At 38.5% G+C, this 18,353-nt stretch overlaps 1 protein-coding gene across 9 annotated transcripts in view; it reads left to right on the top strand.

The window, feature by feature from the left end:
• The window catches only part of OSBPL9 (oxysterol binding protein like 9), a 192,109-nt gene extending 173,756 nt beyond the window's left edge, over nt 1-18,353 (top strand). For all 9 annotated transcript variants that reach the window (XM_060624267.2, XM_060624269.2, XM_060624266.2 and 6 more), the window contains 12 exons: nt 2,888-3,000; nt 3,123-3,241; nt 7,851-7,936; nt 9,161-9,332; nt 10,560-10,644; nt 11,363-11,473; nt 11,747-11,810; nt 11,929-12,069; nt 14,512-14,590; nt 15,437-15,528; nt 17,244-17,379; nt 17,637-18,353. In XM_060624267.2, the coding sequence (XP_060480250.1) occupies nt 2,888-3,000; nt 3,123-3,241; nt 7,851-7,936; nt 9,161-9,332; nt 10,560-10,644; nt 11,363-11,473; nt 11,747-11,810; nt 11,929-12,069; nt 14,512-14,590; nt 15,437-15,528; nt 17,244-17,379; nt 17,637-17,711 (1,273 nt within the window). In that variant the 3' untranslated portion in view covers nt 17,712-18,353. The remainder of the gene's footprint in view (nt 1-2,887; nt 3,001-3,122; nt 3,242-7,850; nt 7,937-9,160; nt 9,333-10,559; nt 10,645-11,362; nt 11,474-11,746; nt 11,811-11,928; nt 12,070-14,511; nt 14,591-15,436; nt 15,529-17,243; nt 17,380-17,636) is intronic.

Raw genomic sequence — 18,353 nt, 5'->3', positions numbered from 1 at the left:
TAGAAGCATATAACTGTATTCAGTAAGTTTGTAGTATGTGGTTAACTTCCTTTTAACAATACTGATAGTCTCCGGCTATCAGTTTCAAGGGGTTCTCCTGAAATTTTTATGAGGTAGGAATACTTAACTGTTGTACCTGTAATGGGCATATTTACAAAATCACCTGTAGGGTCATAGGCTTTTCTTTTTTCTTCTTCTTATAAGCTTCTGTGCTCTCCTGGTACCCATTGCATGACAAATACACAGTTTATGAACCTCCCATTTGAAAGGATACAGAGTTAAATTCTGTGTCCTGCTAGCCCACTGGGTTCCTTTTCTCCCTCAATTTTATGCTCTCCTTATATGCCCTAATGTGGATTCCCAAACTGGTAGTCCTACAGATGTTTTATTTGGCCAGCAAAGTGTTTGTTGACATTTTTTTTTTTTTTTTTTTTTTTGGAGGGGTGGGGTGTGTTGTTTTTTAAATGGGGCTTTAAATCCCTTCAAATTGAGTGTGTTGGCCCCAGGTTTATATTGCCTTGTAACCTAGCCCTGTCCATGTATTTATGTTCTCTGCCTGACCTTGGTAGGCATTGAGTGTGTGACACCTGCTGGTCATCAGCTACTACTATTTGTTTTCTAACTCAGGTCTAAACAGTTTTTCTGTCTCTCTCTGAAGGAAGAGAACTTAAAAGCTAAAGTCTTCTCACTGTTCACTTTCTGAAGAACTGTAGTAATGATAGTTCCTGTGTGAACTCTGTTATCGAGCAGTATGGTTGTACACAGTTATAAACTAGATTAAAGTGCATGTTGGAAAGAACTGGTGCTAGGAGCCAGATGTGCATTTGAAACGGCTCCACTGCTTACCAGCTGTGTGACCCTGTCAGGTCAGTCACTGAACCTCTGGGCTGAGCATCCATGCATGATGAGAATAATCCTGTCTACTTTGTAGGATTGTTATGGAGGTTCGATTGTTATGGAGATAAACACAGCATTTGGCAGGTGCCTAGGTACTCAGGAAGACTTTGGATTCTGTTACTATAATGCAATTCAGTACTTTACATTATTTGCTTTAGTTTATGATATTATCATTAGATATTTATACAAGTTAGCCTGTTGCAGATAAACGTTTCCTGTATGCATATGATTTTTGTCAATATTGCTGTTATTTTTTAAGTGTATTCTTTAAATTCTTTGTCCTGATTGAAGTAAATTATGAAATGGATAAATGAGAATTTATACCATTTAAAAAATTTTGAGCTTTATTGAGCATTTCATTTGGCCCAGACATGGTTTCTAACCTGAGTAAGAAAGAAAAGCCCAGCATAAATCTGACCTTTGGAATTGCACCTAAAATAAAGTACGAGTTTTAAAGAATTCGGGGGTTTTTTGATCAATTGATTTAAAAGATTGACTCTATTTTAACGATGTATCAAAGAGCCACAAAACATTTTGAAGATAATTTTCATGCAGCTCCTTTATTTAATGATAATTTGATTTCTCTTACCTAGGTCTTTTACTCATATTTTCCATTGGCTCTCAAAACTGGTGAGGTAGACATTAGTTACAGTACCTTGTGATGTATACTACTAAATTATCAAAGAAGCAATATTTAGTTACCTAAGGATTTTTGAAAAGTAGATCAAAAGGAGGTAAGTAACCAGGACAAACTATGTCTAAATTAGAATATACATTGTTCTAATACTCTAATATTAGATTGTTCTAATATTCTAATGTTCTAATATAGGCAGAGTACATAGGATTTTTAGGGTAGTGAAACTATTCTCTACAGCACTACAGTGATGAATACTTATCATCATCCATTTGTCAAAATTCATAGAAAGTACATCACCAGGAGTGAACCCTAATGTAAACGGTGGATTTTGAGTCAGAGAATGATGTGCCAGTGTAGGTTTATAAGTTGTTCCAAGTGTATCACTCTGGTGTGGGATGTTGGTAGTATGGGAGGGAGGTTGTGCATGTGTGGGCAAAGGGGCACATTGGAATTCTGTACTTTCTGCTCAGTTTTGCTGTGAAGAACTGCTTCTGAAAACTAGAAAGCTTATTAAATAAAAAAAAAAAATTGAAGGTAAGTAATTAGGGCAAACTATGTTTAAATTAGAATATATAATATGTTTTGCACCCATAAATGTGTAACAAGACTGATTATGTGTGTACTATTTTATAAATAGTATCTTCAGTGTAAAAATTTTGGTTTTCTTTTTATATTTAATAAGTAAGCTGTAGGCCCTGATTATTTTATTAATATACAACTAATCCTGGGTAAGTTGTAATCACAGGTATAACAGTATAATAGAGGAAGCTTTCCTTAGACCCTGTTAACCAGCTCATAATTCCAGTTACCATAAATTTACTTGTAAAAAATAATATCCTTTTTTATTTTTTAATTTCAAATACAGTTTTTAAGGGACTGGGAAGAGTGTTATGTACTAGCGTAGGCTTTTATCAAAGGATCTCAAAAATATAGACAAAGCATCTTTCTGAGACTAAGTAATACACTTGCAAGTTTTGAGGTTCTGAAAATTGTTGCAGAGAATTGTAGGTAACTTTATGCAAAGTAACACGATAAGAAAATGAACTCTAGTTTTAAACTTAGATGCAGAGGCAAAAATCTTACTAATTTTTGATGACTTTTCAGCATGGCTTGGTTGACCACACACTATGCAAAAAGTACAAGATAAGAAACCTAGTCATCACACTTTACAGTCATGAGGGTGACAGAGAAAGAGTTGGAAAGTGTGTGTGTGTATGACCAGCTAACTGTAAGTCTAGCTTATTTGTCACCTATCTGCCTCTATTGGTTTTAGGTAGCTTTATAGGTTAATGTCTTACTATGATTCTAAATTGCTTTCTTAAAAGCTTATGAATGTGATTACTGTTTTTTTAGTTCCTCTGGATCTGCCTCAGTCTTGACACACAGCAGCTCAGGAAATAGTCTCAAGCGCCCTGATACCACAGAGTCACTTAATTCTTCCATGTCCAATGGAACAAGTGATGCTGGTAAGTAGCCTTGGAGGATTTAAGTTTTTCTTAAAACTGTTTGAAAGAAAGATTTGTAACACTGGTAGCATCACAGATTGGCCCAGTTTAACACTGGTCTAAGCAGATCTGTTTTGTTTTAGACCTCTTTGATTCACATGATGATAGAGATGATGAAGGGGAGGCAGGGTCCGTGGAAGAGCACAAGAGCGTTATCATGCATCTCTTGTCACAGGTTAGGCTTGGAATGGATCTTACTAAGGTAAGAATCAAATTTGGCGTTTGCTAGAAGTCTTAATGTGTATGCATGGATTCTCGTGATTGTACAGCGAGTATGCCTGCAAATGTAGCATAACTACATAACTTCTGTTTATACTTTTGTGGTTTAATATCTCCATAGATGAGTAAACTGAGAAGTTTTATAAATGGATAAAATATGTAAAGCTAGAATTCATAGAGATAGTATATGTGAATTGTATGAATTAAGATTTGGTTTTTACTGGGGGCAAACAAGGAATAGTGTTGGGCTTGATGAGTAATTTGGATAAAACCTAAAGTAGTGGGGTGTGCACAGAATCAAATGAGCAGAGTTCTGAAATTGGGGTTAGAGGACCCTTGTTTACATCCTGCCTCTGCTATTACGAAACCATGTGTTTGCACAGGTCCCCTCCTCTGTGATCTTTACATTTCTCGTGCAAGATGAACATACAGTGGCCACTTCACAGGGTTGTTGTTAAGGATTGGAACAGGTAGTAAATGGGAAATTGTATGACATATTGAACCATACACTTACTATGGTCTGCATTTTAATTTGAATTTAAACTTGCTGCTCTAAACAGAAATGCCCTGTTGATTTAGGAGACTAGCATGTGGGTGCCTTTTGTATATCCCTGCCACTGTGCTGGAAGCCATATTCTTTTTTTTTTTTTTTTTTTTTTAAACATTTTTTTTAAATGTTTGTTTATTTTGAGGGAGAGAGCGCATGAGTAGGGGATGGGCAGAGAGAGAGGGAGGGACAGAATCCCAAAGAAGCTCTGCACTGCCAGCGTGGAGCCCAACATGGAGCTCAAACTCACTAACCGTGAGATCATGACCTGAGCCAAAACCAAGAGTCGGACACTTAACCAACTGAGGCACCCAGGTGCCCCTGGAAACCTTATTCTTGCACTTCATTCTCATCACAGCTCTGCAAAGGTGTTACTGTTAACATTTTATAGATGAGGAAACTAAAACCCACAGAGGCTGAGTAGTTTGGCTGAGTCCTATTAAGTGGCAGAACTAAGATTCTAATCTGGTCTGTGACTTCAAAATCTGCAGTCTTTCTACTACTGCCTTTTGTCCTAAAGACTTGGGCTCTAGTAGTTTTCATATTGGTTAGATTATTATTTTACCTGGCTTTAGAAAGTTAATAAAATTTAGGACTCTCACTTTTGTTAAGACCAAATCAGCTCCAGGGCTATATATAGTCTTCATCAGCAGTCAGCTTCATTTTGGTTTTGGATTTAGAGGGTTATTGAGGAAAAAACTAATCCTTAATACTTTCCAAGTAAGTGTCCATAATAAAACCTTTTACCTTAAATCTAAATGAGAACAGAAACACAAGGATAGCATTAATTTGTGGAAATCAGCATATTTGCCAGGTATGAGAATATTTTCAGGTAAGAGAATATTTGCAGAAGTCTGTCCCAGAACTTTTTTGGTGATCATTAGATTGCATAGTTGCTGGGACAGAATTGTCACTTAAAATTTGCAAGTTATAGTGTAATTTTAGATGTTGACATCTAAATATTTTTCTGTATTTTCCACCTTGGTCTGTCTTGGTCTTCAGTAATGGATGACTAACCAGAAGATATCTTGAACAATATGAGATTTATTATCTCATATAATGAGAAGGCTAGAAGTAGCATAGTTCTGGGATTAATTCAGTCAGTTGTGTCTGAGAAAGAACCTAGGTTCCTTCTGTTCCTCCATCCTTAGCATGTTGACTTTCACACTCAGGCTTGTCTCTTTGTAATTGCAAAATGGCTGTCCCACTTCCAGTCATCACATCCTTAGGCAAATAATGTCAAGATCCAGAAAAATAATTGCTTTTCCTGGGTTTGTTATTGTTATTAGGGAAGGGCATTCTTCTGTAGTGGCCCCTCAGACTTCCAACTGAATCTTACTGGCCAGAGTGATGCTTGTGCCCACACCTAAACCAGTACCTAGCAAGGGAGGTTAAATGATAGGTACAGATTAATCCACATTCACCCCTTGAGATCTGGGAGGACCCTGTGACTCTCATGAATCTAGATTCTCATGAATCTTGAGCTGAATCAGAATTCTCTTACTAAGGATGAAGCAGGGATGTGCATAGGCAACCCAAAGTGTCTGCCACAATCAAGTTTGTAATACTTGCCTCACATAATTTCCTCTGCCAGTTAATCTACATTTGGTCCATAGTTACTATAAGCTTGTTATATTACCAAAGATGTGATAATAATTGTTAATTTTTTACCAAGTATGTTAATAATGAGTTATTTTAGTTATTGGCACAAACAAATGGCTGTGATTGCCAACAGATTCTGAAATCTTGATGCCTTTATGCATTCCAAAATATTACAGTAATGCCTTAAATTTTTCTCATTCTATTTTTAAATGTATCTTCTCACTTCAGATACTTTCTAAAAAAGAGTTCTTTCCTAAGTACTTTGTAGTGTTCAGAAATACTACAAAGTCACATCCCATTTACCTCACTTGATCTTCCAAACAGTTCTAAGGTAGAAGCAGGGCATGTAATTATCCTCCTTGTACACAAACTTACAGAAATTGAGTTAATTTTCCAGGGCCTTCTCACACCTAAGGGGTGGCAAAATAAGTACTTGAACCCAGGTCTAAGACAACCTAGCCCTGTTTCAGTGACTGGACATAATGGCATGTATCAGTATATTGCTAAAAACATTGAAGAAGAGCTGTTGAGTGAGAGTTATCAAGAAAATTTAAGTAGGGAGAAAAAAATCTTTTTTTTTTTTTCTTTTATTACATGTAAATTGGGTTTTGGCCATTTCTTCTTTTTGAATTACCTGTTCAGTACTTTTGTCCATTTTTCTCTGAGCAGTAGTAATCTTCTTCTTGTTGGTTTGTCAGTTATTTATATATTAAAAGTATTTACCCCTGTTTTGTTCTTTAGCATTCTTACTTAGCAGTTTGTAATTTGTTTTTCAAGAGTGGTAGGAAGTTGGTTGTACGAAGTCAGTACATAAGCTTACCTACCAGTCTAACCATCTTTAGATTATGAGCATATATGGGAAAGAAACATACATAGGAGAATGTTTACTTAACTGTAAACTCTTGGGGCATCTGGGTGGCTTTGTTAAGTGTCCCAACTTCAGCTCAGGTCATGATTCACAGTTCCTGAGTTCAAGCCCTTCATCAGGTTTTGTGCTGACAGTGAGGTACCTGCCTGGGATTTGCTCTCCCTCTCTCAAACAAACTTTAAAATGTAAACTCTGGAGTCTGATAACAAAGATTCTAAATGTTAGAGCCATAGTGTTGTTTCTAAACTGTGTTCCATCATCCTCGTATTCTTAATATACCCAACCACACTGGTCCACTGGTCAATCCCTGTCACACACTATTTCCTGTCTCCATGTCTTCCCCCTTCCCCCGCCCCCACCCCCGCCCATGACCATGTCTTGTTTTTCTGTTTTCTCCTCTGTTACAGTCTTATTCTTTTCTAAGGCTTTTCTGTAGTGCTACCTCAGTGAGTCATTTCCCAGCTCTGCCCTCATTCTGGTTGCCTAACAGAACATGATCCTTCCTTCTCCTAAACTTCCAGGACACTTTGAACATCTCTTGTATGATATTATTCTCTCAAACTTACCTTTGCCTTTTCTACAGGATTTTAATACAGAACCTTGAATGTAGTTCACATGCAGTAATTACTAAATTTAAGGGAATTTTTGCTTACTGTGGTGCTCTATAATGAATACTGTAATTTGATAGACATATCAAAAACTGTTCTTCCATTCCCTAATTAAATTCTTCTCTTTTTAATTGGTTGTTCCTAATATTCCTCATTCCTTCTTCCCATATTCCAGTTTCCTATTTACTTTCTCCTCTGCCATATTCCCAGCCCCTCAGCGTTTCTTCATGGGCTCAGTTCCTGGTAGAAAGAGTTCATTGACTCCCATCCTTATTCTCTTCTTTGTTTATTCCTTTAATGCTCATTTAAAGATTTCTTACTGTGTAATAGTAGCCATGAATGCAAGTGTAAGTGTGGTCCTTGCATTCTAGCAGATCATTTATTTGAGGAGACAGGTTTGTAAGTATATCCATTTCCTAATACAACTAACAATAACAGAGAAACAGCATTATTAGAAAGGGCACAGAGCCCTCAATGTCATACTCAGTTTTGAATTCCACAGCAGTACGGAGCAATGTGAAAATTTCTTACTCTCTTTGAGTTTCATTTTTCTTGACTGTAAATAGGGGTAATAGTTTTTTGATAACAGGATTGTTGTACAGTTTAATAACATAAAGTATATGTAGTGCCCCAGCAGGTAGAAAGCATCAGAGAGTTGGTGCTGAGAGTTTGTCATCGTTATACTGATTTGGGAGCAATAGGGAGGTTGCACAGAGGAAGTGACGTCTGAACGTTGAAAATCTGTTCTTCATTTCCCATCTGCCGGGCAGGTTAATGAGCATTTCTGAATCAGAATAGTTTGGAAAGTAGGTATCAGAAGCATGCTGGGCAGTACGTGGTGGGTTATTACCATGATTGGAATGAGATTTTTTTGGTTTGGGGTTAAAAAAATTTTTTAATCAATATAGTAGTCTGTTTATCTGTAGTGGAATTTGATCCTCAAGGGTCAAATGTGTATGTTTTTCAGGTAGTTCTTCCAACATTCATTCTTGAAAGAAGATCTCTGTTAGAAATGTATGCAGACTTTTTTGCACATCCGGACCTGTTTGTGAGGTATTTGCCTGAACATTGTAGTTTCCAATTTTTAAGCTGTTACTTGGTAGCTTTGTGTTTGTACAGGATAGGTGGATTCCTTTTATCCTTTTTACCTTTCAGACATTTCTGGGGAAAGCCATTAAATACTTTGTTTTATTAGATACCTGTCTGTTTGCTTAGGTTATATGGTGGTGATGTTGTTAGGCAACCAAGTTAGATGCTAAAAAATCTTGAGAGCCAGTGTTTATAGAGCCAAGGCTATGAGCTTATTTGATCCAGGGATTGGTAATCACTGTTTATACTATATCCTGATGAAATTCAGTTAATTGAGTTCAGCAAACCATTTTAAAGCACCTCTTATTTGCCAGGACTTTGTTATGAGCTGGAGAAAGAAAAAGTCACAATGTCTGCCCTTGAGGAGCTTACACTCTAGTGTCCAGATTACAGACTGACTCATTTTTTAAATATTGCAATATTAGATATATGTACAAAGGGGAAAGTATTCTGAAGTTGGCATTGATTTACAAGGAGATGAGTTCACATTGTTTTTCAGTGGTAGCAGGAAATTTTTCTTTATGGTAGGATGTTCTAATCCATCTTCTCTGACTACATTCTTTGGCTTTGGACTGTGGTTTACTGAAGCCAGATATAAATCACTTTGAGGTTTCATGATGGTTGGGCACACTGGTTGACATTGGTATTCACTTGGCCCTTGGATAACATGGGGATTTGGGTTGCTTATCCCCCACACAGTCAAAAATCTGTGTGTACTTTTGACTCCCCCCAAAACTTAACTAATAGCCTGGTGCTGACCAGAAGCCTTGCTGATAACATAAACAGTATTACCACATATTTTTGTACATAACATGTATTATGTATTGTATTCTTACAATAAAGAAAGCTAAAGCAAAGAAAACATTGTTACAGTCATAAGGGAAAACACATTTACAGTACTTTACTGTATTTATCGAAAAAAATCCACGTGTAAGGAGACCCAGACAGTTTAAACCCATGTCATTCAAACGTCAGCTATATCCATTTATCAAATTCATCAAACCAAACACTTAAGACTAGTGTGTCTAATCACGTATATTATACCTCAGTTTTAAAAAGAAACTTAGAAGTAACTCTTTGTCTTGGGTCCTCTCAGCCTAGCTTAGGGTGGACCATGCTGAGGAGTGCTGCATCAGCTTTTCTGTTACTAGAAAGCAGGACATTACATTTTGTCTTTCTCCCTTGCAGCATTAGTGACCAGAAGGATGCCAGAGATCGAATGGTTCAGGTTGTGAAATGGTACCTCTCAGCCTTTCATGCAGGAAGGAAAGGATCGGTTGCCAAAAAGCCATACAACCCCATTTTGGGCGAAATCTTTCAGTGTCACTGGACATTACCAAATGATACTGAAGAGAACGCAGTGAGTTCTACACTGACATTTTTAATAATCTTAAGTTGCAGACTGATTCAAGATTTCATTTTATTTGGGGGCAGATAACAATGGTGAAGGCAGAAATCAGAAGATGCTCAGCACTCACAGAACAGTGCTGTTGGGGCAACATACTCTAGATACAGTGAGCAGGGAAGAAGTGGCAGGAAATACGATTGACAGATCAGGTCATGGAAGGCCTTGTGGGCCATAATGGTAATTTTATGGCTTATCAGGATTGTATTTTTATTTTGAAAAGATCGCTGTAATGATTTTGTTAAAAATAAATTGGAAAGGGGCAAAAATAGAAGGAAAGAGACCACTGAGGAATTTTTGGCATTATTCCAGGAGAGACACAGTTGATTTAAGCTGTATTGTGGAGGTAACACTGATAGGTGGACTGGAGAAGTAAAAGAAAGGGGACAGAGATGAACCCTGCATGTGGGCTTCAGCAGTTTGTTGATGCCATTTACAAAAAAGGAAAAAAATTATATTTGGGGAGGAAGAATCAAGAACTCGAATTTGAAATAAAAAGTATGAGTTACACATGTATGTGGAATTATCAGGGAGTTAGAATTTTAAGAATCTGGAGTCTAAGGAAGAGTCTAAGGGGAAAAATGGGTCTTTTAGAGATTTGAGTATATTTAGATGACATTTAAAGCGCTGGAATGAGGTGAAATGATCTAGGAAGACAGCATAGAGAAGAGTAAGTAACCCAGACCTGAGTCCCCAGGGTCCCAACATCTAGAGGTTGGTTTGAGGAAGATGACCAACAAGAACACTCAAGCAAATGTAAAAAAGGCCCTAGCCCACAGTGCCTGATACATAATAGCCTGAGTAAACGTAAATCTCCGTATTTTTCCCTTTCCATGTGATTTGTTACATGTAGTCCTTACCGAAGACAGGCATTGTAATTTGTCTGTTCTTACTCATTTGGCAGACATTGATAAGTGACCGCTGTCTGTGCTATGCTGCCCCTGAGTTAGGCACATGATGCTTGCCTTCAAGGATGTCTCAGGGAGACCTAGTCAAGGCAGACTGACACAAAGCCGTAATTCCAGTAGCGAAGTTAAGTGCCATAATAAAAGTGTGTATAAGGTGCTTGGGGTGTGTGGAGGAGAGAACAGTTAACCACCTTGGGAGGCAGAGACTCCAATTGTTAGACTCCACAGTGTCATTTGTTTCCACATCAAAAGAAAATGTTGTATTTGCTTACAGGAGCTAGTTTCAGAAGGACCAGTTCCCTGGGTTTCCAAAAACTGTGTGACATTCGTGGCTGAGCAGGTTTCCCATCATCCACCCAGTAAGTTACAGGGCTCTTCTGTACCATCCACTGTCGAACTGTTCTGTCTAAAGGGTCATGAGAAGCTTCATAGCTGAGGTCACTCAGCTTTACCTCACTCAGCTGAGATACCAGTTTTATGGCTGCCTGTATCTTTGTAACCTTATGGGGATTAGTTTCTCCTATCTGTCTGTTCCTTGTATAAATGCCAAAGATTCTATTCACTGATAAACTGTGTATAGAAAGCAGGGATTTAGGAAACTAACTTGTTGGTGCTTCTAAAGTCCTCTTACACATAACAAGCTATGTTATAGAGACTTCAGCAATTTTGACAGTTTATAAAATGAGATGTAGTTTCTGCGCAGTATATTCCTGACATAGTGGAGAGAATGCACATCCTTAATGTCTTAATTGTTCAACACAGTGTTAACACTGGAAATACTGGATGGTCCCAGGTTGGGGCTGTGGCAAGGACATGCTTACTGACCAGAAGAGTTTTAAGCTTCCAGGATTGCTACAGCATCATCATTCAGGAAAGTTCCTTCTTATATGGCCCTGAATGGTGCTTGCATTGGGAGAAACAGGGTAGAAAAGGCAGTTAGATACCTTCTGGTCTCATTTGAGGCTGTTCTTTGAGGGATACAAGGATTTTCCCAGTGGAGCTTGTTCTTTCTCCAAGTTGTGTTGGAGAGGTGACTATAGCTATGTAGTGCACTAATTGCAAATAATTTCTATTCAGTTTCAGCTTTTTATGCTGAGTGTTTTAACAAGAAGATACAATTCAATGCTCATATCTGGACCAAATCAAAATTCCTTGGGATGTCAATTGGGGTGCACAACATAGGGCAGGGTAAGTCTGTGGGCTTAGGGTGGACTGCACTGTTAGTAGAATTTTATTCAAATATGTGCTGGACCCTTGTCTAGTGAGGGGAAATGGCACCAGAAAGCCAGACTGGATCTCATCATTTGCATATAAATATGCGTACTGGGGATGAGAGCAGGGGTGGGAGATTGATTTTCCCTAAATTGAGTGGAGTATTCTGGAGTATCTATCAACCAGACAACAAAATCTTTATGGCCAGTTGACACTACTCATCAGAGATTCTATCCCTTCTCTCCACAGGCTGTGTCTCATGTCTAGATTATGACGAACATTACATTCTCACATTCCCAAATGGTTATGGAAGGCAAGTAGAGCTATGCCCATTTCCTCTGACCAGCTGGCAGCAGACCCTGCTGTTCCTTAAGCTACACTCCTTTTTTTCCTCTAAACTGTCAGCCTTACGTGCACTTTTGGTTTTGCAGGTCTATCCTCACAGTGCCCTGGGTGGAACTAGGTGGAGAATGCAATATCAATTGTTCCAAAACTGGCTATAGTGCAAATATCGTCTTCCACACTAAGCCTTTCTATGGGGGCAAGAAGCACAGAATTACTGCTGAGATTTTGTAGGTATTTTGTTTTCCTGCTTCAGTGCTCTTGTGCTTCGCTGAAATACTTTTCTTTTTGTCTTGAACTATAACTTACTAGGAATTGACAGTTTGGTTCTGTCTTTGTAAACTTGTTTCACATCTTGTATGTCATGTCCCTTCCTAAAATCCTATTATCAGAAGAAGACCTAAAGTCTGGATTTCAGAACACTCAGAGGTCATTCATTGGTGGGATTTCCTTCCCAGAAACCTGAGGGGAGTCTTCTTAAATTGCCTAGTTAATGCAAATCGTAGATTTCTGACTCATTACTGCCAGATTGGATGATGGGCTAGTCTGTACAGTAGACTCTGTGATTCCTGCTGCATTGTCTCCAAGACCTCACAGTCCTTTTTTCTGTGCCTTTGCTGGGGGAAAACATCACATCTTGGCTTGCTTCCATCTAGGGTCAGATGAAGACAACTGTGCTGTCTGGGTAACAGAGCCTGCCTGGAAAAGGAACATCTGCAGGACTTTGTCTTCCCTGAAAGGCCTTATTGGGAACAGTGTTGCAGACGGAAGATACATGACTGGTTAACCAGTTTTCCAGGGAGATAGATAATTGGGATGACAAAATCAGCACCCCCCCCCCCACCCACCCACACAAATTTGGAGCAGGAAGCACCACAAACATAAGATGAAGTTTGCTAAGGATCAGTGTAAAATCCAAAAAATTACTGCAGTCAGAGAATATGGGCAGAGCTCAGAGAGTAGCATAAGTCACCACTGTAATGCATCTGTGCCTCCAAAATAGGCAGGTGGTGGAAATTGGATGTCCAGAACAAAGGCATGGATGCTTCTCAGTGTTCTTTGGAGGTAACCAGCACCAACAGGAAATGCTGGCTCAGCAAAATCTTCTGCCAGTCATAGCCGTATATAGAAAACTTCCCTCAAAGTTGGGAGCTGAGAAGAGTACTTGGTAGACTCTAAATTAGGGATTTGAGCACAAGATGATGAATGGTTGTACCAGCTGGGTGGCTCTCAAAGTTTTTGGTCTCTGGACCGCTTTTACACTTAAAAATGATTAAGAGCCCCGAAGAGCTTTGTCTATGTCTATTATATCCACTGATATCTCTCACATTAGAAATTAAAGGGGGTGCATGGGTGGCTCAGCTGGTCAAGTGTTGGACTCTTGATTTCGGCTCAGGTCACGATCTCATGGTTGAGTTCATGGGATCAAACTCTGCATTGGGCTCGGCACTGATAGTGTGAAGCCTGCTTGGGATTCTATCTCTCCCTCTCTGCCCTTCCCCTGCTCGAGCGTGCGTTTTCTTCCTTAAATACTTTTTAAAAAAATAAATTAAGACTTAAAAATATTTGTAAATACATTTACAAATGACAATAGTATTTTTATGAAAAAACTTTTCCAAAACTTTTCTTTAAAAAATTTGTGAGGAGTGACATTATATACATTTTTTGAATTTTGTACATCTCTGATACAATAGAAAACAGCTGGGTTCTCCTGACTACTTGTTGTCAGTCTCTTGCTACATATCACGTCTCTGGGAAACACTGTACCCTTATGGGAAAATTAGAGTGAAAAAGGCAAGTAATGTCTTAATATTATAAAAATAGTTTTGACCTAAGAGGGTCTTGGGAACCCCCAAGAGTCCCCAACACACTTTGAGAAGACTGCACAATGACCTTCTAAACAAGGGATTCGTCCATTTCTTTTCCCCTTTGTCCCTCTTCACCCAAAGCCCCTAAATCATAGTGGAAGCTTGTTTCAGTCCTGTGATGGCAGTTTGCATCCTTCTACCCTGTGTATCTTTTTCTTTCTGACCTCTTTTATAGCTCCTCCTATGTTCATACCTTACCCTTTCTAACCTGTCCTTTGCTGTGATGCTTAACTTCCCAAATTTCATACCTGCCATACATACTATTGTCATGTCCAAGTAGAGGCCTGTTGGGGTTTTCCTCAAGAGAAAAAGGTCAAACCATTTGACCTTTGGACTTCAGGATCCTTCCTAAGGATGAAAAGCCTGGTCTCCAGTGTTACATCCTTAAGTGAGACCTTCCCTGACCTTCATTCCAACTTTTGCCTTTGATCTCCAGTGCTCACATAAACTCACCATAGCACTTACCACCCAGAATCTCGACGGTGAGGTCTCCACAACTAGGCTGTGAACAGCTTGAGGACAGGGACTGTCCATCATCTGCTGTGGCCCCTGTACCTCCAGGACAAGGCTCTCTTGCTCATCTCATGCCCACTGTTCATAGGATCTTCAGTTCATTAGCATCTTGTTTAGGGCCCTCATTCTTATAGTTGGCTCAGGGAAATCCAATTTTACTAAGCTGCTTTCACCAGAGACTGACTTCACAGTTGCTCTCCTATGTTCTGCTCTGTGTAGAAGGCCACACCAACCAGATTCTCTGGTAATTTTTAAATTAAGACTAACAGAAATGTTTCCTTTTCTATTTAGTTCTCCAAATGACAAGAAATCTTTTTGCTCAGTTGAAGGGGAATGGAATGGTGTAATGTATGCAAAATATGCAACAGGGGTAAGAACCTGTATTTTATACTTGTTTTAGGCTACGTTGAATTATAGCCTTCCTTCATCTGGAAATTTAAACACTGAGGCCAGCTCTTCAGGGAAATCCTTTTCCTTCCCCTACTTTTTCCCCAGCAGTACAGTGATTTTTATTTTCTCCTCTCAAAATACGCAAATATAAATATATATATATATATATATATATATATATATATATATATATATATATATAAATAATGTACTCAAAATAGATGTGAAAAAATGCTTGGCATACTGTATGCCAAACCCCTATGGGTTTAGCTATATCACTAGAATATGTGGTATATTTATAAAATTAAGTGCTAAACTAACTCGTCTGTTTGTATACACAGCTTGACTCTTTTACAAGAAATGTATTTACTACCTAGCACCAGGAATGCAGAAATGATTAAGACAGTCCTTGACCTAAAGGAACTTGCAAATAGTACCTAATTAAAGTAGGGAGGAAGGTGGAATGGGATTAACAGGAGGAGCCAATGAACTGGATTTTGGACTTGGGAGAATTTGAAATGTAAAAATGTAAAAAGCACTTCAGCATTTAACATTAGAAGTCATTGTTTATGGGTCAAGCTTTCCTAAGAGAGTTAATACTGAGCATGTAGCACATAGCCACATTGAAAACCTCTGTTGAGCTTCTACCAAGACTTAAGATACACTAATGTTATTTTATGCTGATAGTAGCATATGAAACTGTTTATACGTTGTCTTCCAATGTGGGATTTGATTATTAAATCTGTTCAGGACTTCTGGGAAGAGTTGACTTTTCCTCCTAGAACAGTTTGAACAATAAAGTGTCTACCTACCTCTTGTTTTTTAGGAAAATGCAGTTTTTATAGATACCAAGAAGTTGCCTATAATTAAGAAGAAAGTGAGGAAGTTAGAAGATCAGAATGAGTATGAATCCCGCTGGTAAGAGAACTTTGCTAGAGTTGTTGTGGTAGTGCCCCTGCTAATGGCTAGACATAGGCAGGGCTGGGTTTTAGAGACACAGTAGCACAGTGTAACAGCACAGACTAATTTTGAACTGGGTTTATATGGAGCTCCACCACTTAGTAGCTATGTAACCATGGCGGTAAGCTAGCATCTCTTTGCCTTCTTTCCTGAAATGGGAACTACCTCAGAGTTGATGTGAGGACTAAATGAGATAATCATGTAGTATATAAATGATGTAAGGATATAGTAAGTATTCACTGTGTCGTTGGCTTATCACCTTGTGGTTTATACAAGAAGGCAGTGAGGTTTCCAGTCAAGGTGTGTACAACACTCTCAGGTTTTTTGTTGCAAAAAAAAGTTTTTTTTTTTTCCTTAAAGTTCATCTCTAAGTATTTCAGTATGTATCTCTAAAGTGACTTTAAAGGGGTGCCTGGGTGGCTCAGTTGGTTAAGTGTCCAACTCTTGGTTTCAGCTCAGTTTGTGATCTCACGGTTGGGAAGTTCAAGCCCCGTATCAGGCTCTGCACTGACAGCATAGAGCCTGTTTGGGATTCTCTCTTTTTCTCTTTTCCTTCCCTGCTCATGCTCACTCTCTCAAAATAAAATAAAGTGACCTAAAAACCACTAGCCACAATATCATGATCATGCTTTAAAATTCCTGGGGCGCCTGGGTGGCTCAGGTCAGGTCATGATCCAAGGGCTGTGGGATCAAGCCCACATTGGTCTCCATGCTCAGCGTGGAGCCTGCTTAAGATCCTCTCTCTCTTCTTCTGCCCCTCTCCCCCCCTCACACTCTTTCTAAAAAAATTAAAAAAAAAAAAGTTTCCTTAATATCATCAGATATCTAGTTGATACTCAATATTCCAGTGGTTTCAAACCTAATTTTTTCCTTTTCCATCTGCATAGTAAAATCCAGATCTTTCAGTGGTTTGAGGAATCATGCACTAAAGTTCTTTGTTTAGCATATTAGGGCATTTCTTAAGTGAAGGAAGAGGATCTTACAACACCCAACTATGGTCTCTGACTTAACAGTCTGCTTGGCTGGACAGCCTGGTCATATTAGTAAGTGGAAATCTATAGAAATCCATAGGGGGATCTTAGGCATGGCCACTTTTGTGGTTCCTAGGCATCTTCATTTGTACACTGACACTAGTCTTACCTAGTTGTCATCTTCCAGGCTCTGAGAAGCAGCCACATCTCTTACCCCGATAAGCCTCTGTTTCACATCTTGACTCTTACTCTATTCACACAGTTTCTCCAAGATTTCATTGTTCAGGGTAGTTTTTCTGAAATGGAACTTCTCTCCCCTGATCTAATAACCCTTTTGGTTTATAATACAGGAAACTCAAGCCCCATGGAGAGGTAAACCTACCCCCTAAAGTTGCATAGCAACTACAGGTCAAGCCAGAATAAAATTCCAGGTTTCAGTTCTGTTTTTTTCTCCTGTTGTCTCTACCATATCCAACTTTCTGCCCATCCTTTATTTTCTTCCTTTGACACTAACCGTGCAATCTTCCAAGCCCATTTCTCTGTTCTTTGCCACTTTAAGGAGATTGTCTGTGAACTATACTCAGAGTTATTTGACTTATTACTTTCATTGTGCTGTATTTAGTGAGGCTCTAGACTTTCATTCTCAAGTTTGCTAACTCCTTTGTCCATCAAGTACTTAGCACCTTGACTTCTTTTCTTTAGCCTTTGGAAGGATGTCACCTTCAACTTAAAAATCAGAGACATTGATGCAGCAACTGAAGCCAAGCATAGACTTGAAGAAAGACAAAGAGCAGAAGCCCGGGAAAGGAAAGAGAAGGAAATTCAGTGGGAGACAAGGGTAAGCTTGTTTGGGTTGCCTGCCCCAAGGTCCCAGCTCCTATTCCCTCTGTATCCTGAGGTATATAACTCATTCATTTCAATGAATGCTGAAGTGAAGTACCACTTTTAAATAAGCATGGCGATAAACAAAATGAGCCTTGGTCCCTGCCTGAAACTCATTTTAGTGTAATGGAAGAAAATATAAAATAATAAAAAGTATAATTCTAGAAGTACAGAGCAAGTGAGTAACTGAATTTTCCCCCATTTCTTTTACAGCTATTTCATGAAGATGGAGAATGTTGGGTTTACGATGAACCATTACTGAAACGTCTTGGTGCTGCAAAGCATTAGGTTGGGAAATGCAATGTTTACACCTGATGACCAGGGCATTAGGCATAATTAAGCAACAATCTTCCTTTGGGAGAACCTATTCACTCCCTTCTTATTGCAGTGGTTCCTATCTCAGGGATACTGGACTTTCTGATGCAGATGAACAATTAAAGCAAGAAAAGCTTCCCGTTTTTTCCTTTTCTGTGGCAGTTACAGTTTTGACTTCAGTCCTGAGAAAAACTTCAGGTTTTGAAAACAAGATGTCTGCTTTTTTCCCCAAACCCCATGCTTTGAAAAGCATTTATAAATCCCAGTCTTAAATCTTGCATACCAGTATGGCTGTTAAGATCTACATTTGTTTCCTAGTTCATATAATTCTGGGATGGATATATATATATATAATTACATACACACATATATAAATATATACCTGATGCCAGAATTTTCATAAATGCTCCAACTACTGTAAATATTCCTGAGTTGTTTTAGAAAATTAGTGCAATGTATTAAAATCAAGTGTTAGGAAATTTCATGGCCTCACCTATAACAACTTTTGTTTTGGAATTGGACTATTAGGAATTGGACTATTGTATCTAATGCTGGACTATATTTAATTATACTCAGTGCTTAAGGCTTCATAAAGTAATTTTTCCAGTTTTTTTT

The sequence above is a fragment of the Panthera onca genome, chromosome C1 (genome assembly GCF_046562875.1).
Source record: "Panthera onca isolate mPanOnc1 chromosome C1, mPanOnc1 haplotype 2, whole genome shotgun sequence".
NCBI lineage: Eukaryota > Metazoa > Chordata > Mammalia > Carnivora > Felidae > Panthera > Panthera onca.
This window is presented reverse-complemented; position numbering and strand designations above follow the sequence as displayed.